This window comes from Tupaia chinensis, unplaced genomic scaffold (genome assembly GCF_000334495.1).
Source record: "Tupaia chinensis unplaced genomic scaffold, TupChi_1.0 Scaffold142716_1, whole genome shotgun sequence".
NCBI lineage: Eukaryota > Metazoa > Chordata > Mammalia > Scandentia > Tupaiidae > Tupaia > Tupaia belangeri.
In genome coordinates, this window is record NW_006202562.1 from 5,711,419 (window position 1) to 5,721,391 (window position 9,973).

A 9,973-nucleotide genomic window follows, 5' to 3' on the forward strand; every position below is an offset into this window, starting at 1 on the left:
GGTCGGCCATGTGGGAGTCCAGCGCCTTTAACCACCACGCCACTTGCCGGTCCTGAGATTTTGTTTCTTCTTAAGTCAGTTTTTATTTTGTGAATTTCTAAGATTATGTCCATTTCATCTAGGTTATCTAGTTGGTTGGCATACAGTCATTCGTAGTATTGTTATAATCCTTTTTTAAAAGAATTATTTTATTTAACTTTATTTATTTTAAATTTAACCAGAGAGGGACACAGAGAGAGAAAGTGAGTTGTAAACCACAAGTTATTATATTATTATTATAGGTCTGTTGAGATTTTGTTTCTTCTTTCTTTCTTTTTTTAACAATGAATTCTTTTTTTAAAAGAATTATTTTATTTAACTTTATTTATTATTAATATCAATTTTATTTTTCAGTTTGATCAGAGAGAGACAGAGAGAGAGAGGAAGTGAGAAAGCAAGTCACCAGGTCCGAGACTTGAACCGTGGTCGGCCATGTGGGAGTCCAGCGCCTTTAACCACCACGCCACTTGCCGGTCCTGAGATTTTGTTTCTTCTTAAGTCAGTTTTTATTTTGTGAATTTCTAAGATTATGTCCATTTCATCTAGGTTATCTAGTTGGTTGGCATACAGTCATTCGTAGTATTGTTATAATCCTTTTTTAAAAGAATTATTTTATTTAACTTTATTTATTTTAAATTTAACCAGAGAGGGACACAGAGAGAGAAAGTGAGAAAGTGAGAATGCAAGCCACCAGGTTCAAGACTTGAACTGCTGTCAACCATATGGGACCCCAGCACCCTTAGGCCCCTATAATCCTTTATTATTTCTATTGTAGTAATGTCCCCACTTCAATTTAATTTTTTTTTTTTTTGGTTTTAATTTGCCAGAGGGCATGTGTGCTTCCCCAGAGAGAGAGGAGAGGGAGAAACAGTCTCCTCAATGGGTGGGGACATGCTACAATCTCTTCTCCATTTCTCAATTCTGTTGGGATTTGGGGCCAGGTATGCACATGTGCCCAGTATGTTTTTCAAACTACTGGGGCTGGGACCCAAACCAGATGATCAGCCATATAATCTGACTCCCTTAACCACCAGGCTATAGGACTGGCCCTTCATTTCTTATTTTAATAATGTAAGTCTTTTCTCTTAATTGGCCTCACTAAATTTTGTTGATTTTTTCCAAGAACCAACTTCTGACTTAACTGATTTTCCTCCATTCTATTCTCTGTTTCATTTAGCTCTGCTCTAAACTTTAGTATTTCCTTCTTTCTGCTGGCTTTGGGTTTTAGTTTGATTTTCTTTTAGTATTTTATTCTGCTTGGTACTATTATGTTCCATATGGTATAAAATTAGGTTATTGATTTTAAGTCTTTCGTTTCTAAAAATGTATTTATGGTTATAAACCTCTGAAAACTGCTTTTGCTGTATCCCACAAATTTTAGTATGTTGTATTTTTGTTTTCATTCATCTCTAAATATTTCTAATATCTCTTCTGATTGCTTGAGTGTGTTATTTATTTTTTTTTTAGAGGATTTTTTTTGCTATACGGTGCATGCACTCTCCAGAAAGAAAGAGAGAGACAAGAGACACAGAAAGCAAGAAATCACCTCCCGGGGGGAATGGTCACGTCAGAGTCCCTTCTCCTCCATTCTCCTCTTGGGATCTTAGGCATGCAATGCACACATGCTTGGTATGAGTTTAAGCCATCAGTCCTGGGACTCAAACTCTGGTCGACTACATGGGAATCCAGTGACATAGCCATTACGCCAACTGCTGGTCCCTTGGATGTGTTATTTAATTTCCAAAATTGGGACCAGTAGATGGCAAAGTGGTTATGTTGCTGGACTCCCACATGGCCAACTGCAGTTTGAGTCCCAGACATGGCTTGAAAATCACACCGGGCATGTGCACATGCATGCCCAAGCTCTCGGGAGGAGAATGGAGGAGAAGGAATTGCAGCATGGTCATCCCCTCAGGGGGGGATGATTTCTCACTTTCCTTCTCACTGTCTCTGTTTCTCTCTCCAGCATAAACTTTTAAATAAATAATTAATTTTTCAAAAGTTTTCAGTTTTCTGTTTTTGATTTTAAGCTTATTTTATTGTGGTTAGAGAATATACTTTGTATTACTGAAATCATTTAAGATTTGCTGACACTTGTTTTCTGGCCTAATATATGGCCTGTCCTGAGTGTCCCATATGTACTGGAGAAGAATGTGCATTCCGCTGTTGCTGAGTGGCGTATTCTGTATATGACTGTTAGGTCCAGGTGGTTTATACTGCTGTTCAAGTCCTCTATTGCCCTGTTGATCTTCTAGCTACTTGTTTTATCCATTATTGAAACTGGGACATTGAAACCTTCCATTATAATTTAGAACTATCTGTTTCTTCCTTCAATTTTGTCAAATTTTGCTTCATGTGTTTTTGGGTTCTCTTGCTAAGAATATGTTTATGGCTATCATATCTTTCTTAATTGATCTTGTAGGATAATTCTGATTATACAAAATTTCACCTTAGTCAGTGATTCAGCTTCGGCCACAGCTAAACTGCAGTGCTGATGGATATATAATATATTCCTCTCTTTACTTTCACTAAAGGGTTGCAGATGTCTTATAATGACCAAGTACAAAGTGCAGAGTCTCATCTAAATCATGTATGGTTGAGACTCAGCACGATTCATCCTGAGGTAAATTCCCTCTAACTATGAGTCTGGGAAATAAAAAAAGTATCTACTTCCAAAATAAAATAGTGAAATAAGCATTGGGTAGTTATTTCTATTACAAAAGGGAAAAGTAGGCAAGAAAAAAAAATGGGTAATGGGTCCCAATAAGTCTGAAATTCAGTAGGGAAAAAAAACATTAAATCTTATTTATTTATTTATTTATTTATTTATTTATTTATTTATTTATTTATTAGATTTTTTGCCATTCAGTGTGCATGCTTACCAGAGAGAGCTAAAGAGAGGGAAAGTGAGAAATTACCCCCCCCACCCCCCGTGGGGATAGCCATGTCATAATAATTTCTCCGCCATTCTCTTCTCAGAATTTTTGGGCACACACGCCCAGCATGATTTTGAAGCCAACAGGTCTGGACTTGAACTGCAGACAGCCATGTGGGAATCCAGGACCTTAGCCGCCACACCACCTGCTGACCCCAACATTAAATCTATTTTTTTTGGAGAGGTTTTTTTGCTATAGGGCGCATGCGCTCGCCAGACAGACAGAGAGAGACATAGAGACAGAAAGCGAGAAATCACCCCCCGGGGGGATGGTCATGCCGCAATCCCTTCTCCTCCATTCTCCTCTCGGGATCTTGGGCATGCACACACATGCTCCTGGCATGAGTTTTAAGCCACCGGGTCTGGGATGCGAACCGCGGTCGACTATGTGGGAATCCAGCAACATAGCCATTTCGCTAACTGCTGGTTCCCATTAAATCTTAAAGCTAGAAAGAAAAAAACATTTTTTTCTGCCCTCTGCACACATTGGAGCAGCAGTCAGGTCCCCGCAAGGCCTCAGGAAGTCCTACTCCTAGAGCTTTGCTGGACTCAGTCCACCCAGCAGCTCTCATATATTGTAGTCTTGTGCATACAGCTTTTCTAGGCTGGAGTTGCACATGGTGGCTCTACAGTCCTGGAGTTTGGGGGGGCTGCTCCACTCCTGCATTTTCATTATGCATAGTCCTAGTGGTGACTACCTACAGTGGCCTTGCTCCTAGAGCTCTGTTGGGCATTGTTCTACTGGGGTCTCTGCTTCTGCAACAAATCTCTGCCTGGACCTCCAGGCTGCCTATGTCATCCTTTGAAACTTAGGTTGAAGCCACCATAACTCCATAGTGCTTGCATTATGCGTGCCTATAGAATTATCCCCACATCAGTGCTGACTAGGTTTAAGGCCTATACTTTATGTAGTGGTGGGTTGAGCCACATGTGGGTTTGGTTAAACCATAGCTGGGGTGGCTAAGGAGCACTATGCTGTGAGGTGGGGAGTAGAGTCTCACAGTGGCCCTGAGCAGTGACTGCTAAAACCCAGCAGGTACCTCTCTGGAAAACTTGCCTCAAGGTCCTTCTTTGGGTCTGTGACGTGAGGGTCAACCTTGAGGATTTTTGAGATGTCTTTGGGGCCGTTCTCCCTTTGTCTCGATGAATAGCACCTGGTTTTCTTCAATTTATAGTAATCTCTTTAGCAACACCTTTGATTTGCCCTCCTAACCACAACTTTTCTCTCTTTATAGGACTAGGCTACAAATTTTCCAAATCTTTTCACTCTGCTTCTCTTTTATTTATTTATTTAATTTTTAATTTACCAGAGGGTGCATGTGCTCACCAGAGAGAGACACAGAAAGATGGAAAGAGGGAGAGGGAGAACGCAACCCAAATGGTCATGCTGCGATCCTTTTTCCTCAATTTTTCTATCTTGTTGGGATCTAGGGCATGCATGCACATGCACCCAGCATATTTCTCAAACCACCAAGTCCAGGACTCAAACTATGCAATCAGCCATGTGGGATCTGGTTCCCTTAACCACTGGGTTATAGAGCCAGTCCTTTGCTTCCCTTTTCATTATAAAAATCTGTCTTTAAGTCATTTCTTTCTTATTCTACTGCAAGTGGCCAAAATAAACCATGCAGCACTTTAAAGGCTTCATTGTTTTGATATTTTTTTCTGCCAGCTAGCCTGGTTCATTGCTTTTAAGTTCTGCCCTCTGTCAAATTCTTTATGACTATGTAACGAGGATGGCCTTTACTCCAGTTTCTAATACCTTCTTCTTCTTGCTTTCTGGAAACCTAGAAAACCCACCAGAATGGTTAAGGGACCCTCACTGTGTCTTTGGCAAATGTCTGTGTCTGCTTTTGTTGAATGCTGGGCCTGCTGTCCACAATGAGCTCATTCACAGCAAACTGATCACGGCAAATGTCATTCACACATGAAAGTTTGGGTGTGTCTCAGGGAATGCCATGAAGAGTGATGGTTGCCATTGGGTTTGTAGTTTCCTTGGAAAGGTGAAGAGAATGCTTTTCTTTTAAGTTTGATACATAAAATCCATGGGCTTTTGAACAGTATGAACTGAGGAGCTCTACTGTGAGGTCAAGAAAGATTTGGGCACAGAATTCTGATGGAGTAACTAGAAAACAAATGAATCTCTACTACAGGGGCAGTTGTAGACTGTAGATGCCATTTTGAGAGGAAGGGAGAATTGTGAGGAGTTAAACCAAGCCCAGTAAGGACCAGGCTTACCACTAAGGTTCTGATTTCAACCTAAGCAGATCAGCTTGTTGTGCTTGGATGAACTGTGGGGACTTGTTTTACATGTAGCCTCTTAAACTTATATGAAGAATTTTTCAAAACACTCATGCAAAACGCATATTACAAAAAATTATGCATGAATTTCAAAATGTTTTTGCACTGAAATAAACTCATTTAGTTCCAGTTTTTGCCCCATGAATCCTTTTAAAGCCTTCTTAAATACATTTCAATTCGAATGACGTTAGCAGCTGTCTCACCTTTGTATTTAGCCACTGGTGGCTCTCTGTATCCCTCATTTACATTTACCTGCCTGCCTCCTACCTGTGTGGCTCATAAAGACGTGTGAGTTTGGCTTAAACCTTAAACCTATGTTTCCCAATCTGAATCCACTTCAGATTAATAAATTATTTATATTTCCCATCTTAGACCTGAGGAGTAAAACTGACAAGGGGAGAAACGAGGAGAAGATACCAATATAGTCTGGTCCCTTGTAGCTCAGTGGCTATGTTCAAGCTTTGGAGTGAAAGACCTATGCCTAGTGTCTTATTCATTATTGCATTGCTAACAGAAATATCCTGACTGGCTGATTTAATCAAGAAGAGGGGTTTATGGACTCTTAATTCTGGTAACGGAAAAGTCTGAAGGCATCGGCCTGGCATCAGGCCTGCCCTACAACTTGGTCTACAGAAGCACAGAGGAAGGCGGGCACTGCAGAGAGCAAGCTGTGGGCAGCTTTCTTTTATAACACCTCTCAAGAGGACTAACTTCTCGTGACAGCTAGAATGCGCTGGGTTTCCCGAGGCATCATTTATCTACTCTTGAGAGCAATGTCACCATGATCCAATCACCACCTGCTAGGCTTCTCCACCTCTGAACACCACATTCCAAAATGTAAGATTTCGGAGGACAAAATTATTATCCAAACCACAAGAGCAGGTTATTTAAATTCTCTAAGCTTCAGCTTCTTCGTCTGTAATGTCAACTGTTTTGATTAAACAAAGAGTCTGGGTAATTTATAAAAATAGAGGTTTATCTAGCTCATGGTTTGGAGGTCCAAGGTCCAGGGGCTGCATCTGCTGAGGATCTTTTGTCTGCATCACAGTATAGTGGAGGAGAGGCTCACGTGCATGTGTCTCTGTTCTGGTCTCATCCCTTCCCTTGAAAACCTACCAGAAGTCAAGCAGGGAGGCCCCACCCTAATGACCTTAATCCCAATCTCCTCCTAATGGTCCTACCTTTCAGCATCAGAGTCAGATCATGTTTTCACTCTCTTAATACTGTCACAACCACATCTTTCCTCCTTCCCTTCCTTTCTTCCTTTCTTATTGCCAGAGGATGCATATGCTTGGCACAGAGAGAGGGAGGAAGAGAGAAAGCATTCCACAGTGGAGTGTAGTCTCACTACAGTCCTTTCTTCTCCAGTGCGCCTTCCTAGAATTTTAGCCACATACACATATGCTCCAGTGTGTTTTTCATGCTGTTGGAGCCAGATTCAAACCATGGTGGGCCATGGATCTGGCTCCTGAAACCAATGGGCTATTGGGCTGACCCACAACCAAATCTCAGTACATAGATTTTGCAGGGACATTCAAATCTTGGCTCGTTGTGTAGCAAGGATTGTGAGTCCTCTAACGTGAAAATGACAAGGGAGACACAGGAATTGCTCATTTAGACAGTAATGTGAGGAAGCTAACCCACGCCACTGCCCTTGTCTGTACAAATCAGAGTCTAGGATGAAAATTCAACCAGTCTCTGGGCACAGATGTTTGCTTTCTACAGCTCTGCTAAGGGCTGTGGTATTTAAAGAAATAATTCTTTTAATTCAAAGTTTCACAAATATCTTCCTGTTTATATTGCAGCTAAACTTCTTGCTGAGTATGGGATATGTGATTTAACATCAAATGAATTCTGTATTACTGTGAGAAAGAAGTTTTGGTTATAAAAGGAGTGTGTTCTGACTTCTGGGTGATATCTCAATACAGTTTTTTTTAGAATTATTTTTATTTAATTTTATTTATTCCTTCATTTATTTTCATTTGACCAGAGACACACAGAGAGAGAGAGAGAGAGGGAAAGTGAGAAAGCAAGTTGCCAGGTTTGGGACTTGAACCATGGTCAGCCATGTGGGAGTGTCCAGTGCCTTAGCCACCATGCCACCTGCTGGTCCCCTCAATACATCTTTAAAGCAATCCATGCACGCACACATGAATGGATGGACAAATGGCTGGGAAAGGTGGACAGAAACTAAAAGAATGCCAATTTCATTCTTGAGGACAACTAAATACGTACAACTCATGTCCAGTTTTTAGCCAACACTGTTAGCTGATAATTAAAATAACTTACTTGTATGGGGCCAGCAGATGGCTGGCATAATAGTTAAGGAGCTGGACTCCCATCTGGTCGACTGTGGTTTGAGTCCTGGACCTGTTGTCTTGAAACTCATGCAGGCATGTGTGTGTGCATGCCCCAAATCCCAAGGAGGACTGGAGGAGATGGGATTGTGGTATGGCCATTCCCCCTGGGGGGGTGATTTTTTCACTTTCTGTCTCTGGCGAAGCGTACATGCCCTATAGCAAAAATCTCTAAAAAAGAAAATAAATTATGTAAAAAGGAAAAAGAAATTTGCCTCCCTTAGAGGGATTTAAGTAAAATCACTTAACCTGAAACAGCACCATCTTCATTTATGTATTTCATAGTTTGTATATATGAAATGTAGTTGGTTTAAAAAGTAAAAATATAAAATGGAAATGTAGAGAGCAACCCAAATGATCAACAACTACCAACTTCTTATAATTTGCAAGGAATAGTCCACATACCCATTAATCACTCTTACCTCCTTGGAGGCTAAGATTTGGCGTAACTCTTTCCTCAGATCAATAAACCGATCGTGGAAGAGGGCCATACACCATGGCTCTTCGAAGTAGCTAGTGAGGAGAGCAGAGATTCAGTTAGCCGGCAACCCTCTCATTATCACTAATAAAGTATTTACCTGCTTTTTTGCCTTTATAAATTACAGCTCTGGCCCCATTGCAATCGTTTGCTCATAAAATGCTTCATGGAGCAGGCTGGCCAATCAATTTTTTAAATGGATGTTCCTGATGTAAGTCCAGGTTCCATAATTACTTTTAAAGTGGTTTAATTCAGAGCTGGGGCAAGACCCAGTGAAGAATCCTGATTTTATCAGAATTTAAAAGCCTGAAGACTTGTAAAGAACGGTGTCTCCATTATCTGCCCTCGTTTGCGAAAAACAGATTGTAGGATTAACTGAACTGCTGCATAAACAAATTAAATTTGGGTAGACAATAACACAAGCGTTGCTCATCATTAAGGTTTCTGGATTAATAATGACCAGAAAAACAGGCCACCTCAGTGTCGCAACACGGTCCTCGCACAGCTGTGCCGATGCCTAATTGAATCTCTTTTAGGAGTGCCACTCTGTGGGTGTTTGCATTTGCTAACTTTTCACTGAAGACTGAATAAATGCTTTCTTACATGGAGGACAAATGGCCATACTTAATTTACAGGTGACCCTGAAAAACTGATGCAAAAACATCATTGGTATATATATATTTTTTTTTTTGAGAGAGAGATTTTTGCTACTGGCACGTGTGCTTGCCAGAGAGACTGAGAGAGGAAGAGAGACAGAAAGCGAAAAATCACCTCCTGGTTGGGGGGGTGGCCACACCATCATCCCTTCTCCTCCAGTCTCCTCTTGGGATGCTGGACACACACGCACACGCATCTAGCGGGAGTTTTAAGCTGCCGGGTCCAGGATTTGAACCACGGTCAACTGTGTGGGAGTCCACACAGGGGGGGCCACCATCCAGTGGCCCCCATTTATTGGTATTTTAACTCATACTTTAGTTTACTGCTATGCGTCTTGGAGTGGGATACTTCTTCAGGGTCACAGCCAGGTTGACTATGAGGCTTTCTCTAGATGTGAGTTGTAGTAGACCGCAGTTCCAGTCCTGGACCTGGTGGCTTAAACTCACGCTGAACGCGCGTGTGTGTGTGCCCAAGATCCCGAGAGGAGAATGGAGGAGAAGGGATTGCAGCGTGGCCATCCCCCCGTGGGGTGATTTCTCGCTTTCTGTGTCTCTGTCTCTCTCTCTGTCTTTCTGGCGAGCGCACGCGCCCTATAGCAAAAAATCTCTCCAAAAAAAGAAAAAAACAAAACAAAAAAAACAAACAAAGCAGGGCTATGAATGGGGCCAACAGGTGGCGCAGTGGCTAAGGTGCCGGACTGCCCCGTGGTCTACCACACTTCAAATCCCGAAACCGATGACTTGAAAATCATACTAAATGCGTTGTGTGTGCACCCCCCCCCCAAAAAAAATTAGAAAAATGTTAGTCATTTGGAGATTCCAATTCCTCCACTAAACTTACCCCAAATGTTTTCTTTCAGTCAATTGTGCAACTTCTTTAATTTCTCCACAAATAACTTCATAATTTGTATTTTAAAATGCCAAGTCATACATTTTAAACTAAGAGAGCAGCAGCAGCGCTACTACACTCAGTAATTTGAATGTGCCCCAGTACAGAAGCATAACTTAATTGGCTGACACTTTTTTAATAACATACAAATAATCAAAACAAAGGCTATAGCCAATGTTTAAAAAAGCCATTGTCTTGGGACCAGCATGGCTGGCAGTGGTGGCTATGTCGCTGGACTCCCATGTAGTCCACTGCAGTTCAAGTCCCGGACCCGGTGGCTTAAATTCACGCTGAGCATGTGTGCGTGCGTGCTCAAGA

The 9,973-nt window shown here is 41.5% G+C and overlaps 1 protein-coding gene across 1 annotated transcript in view; it reads right to left on the reverse strand.

Moving 5' to 3' along the window:
- The window catches only part of CFAP61 (cilia and flagella associated protein 61), a 389,757-nt gene that overhangs the window by 5,529 nt on the left and 374,255 nt on the right, over window positions 1-9,973 (reverse strand). Inside the window, exon 26 of the mRNA XM_006163629.2 lies at window positions 8,055-8,145. Coding sequence (XP_006163691.1) covers window positions 8,055-8,145 — 91 coding nt within the window. The remainder of the gene's footprint in view (window positions 1-8,054; window positions 8,146-9,973) is intronic.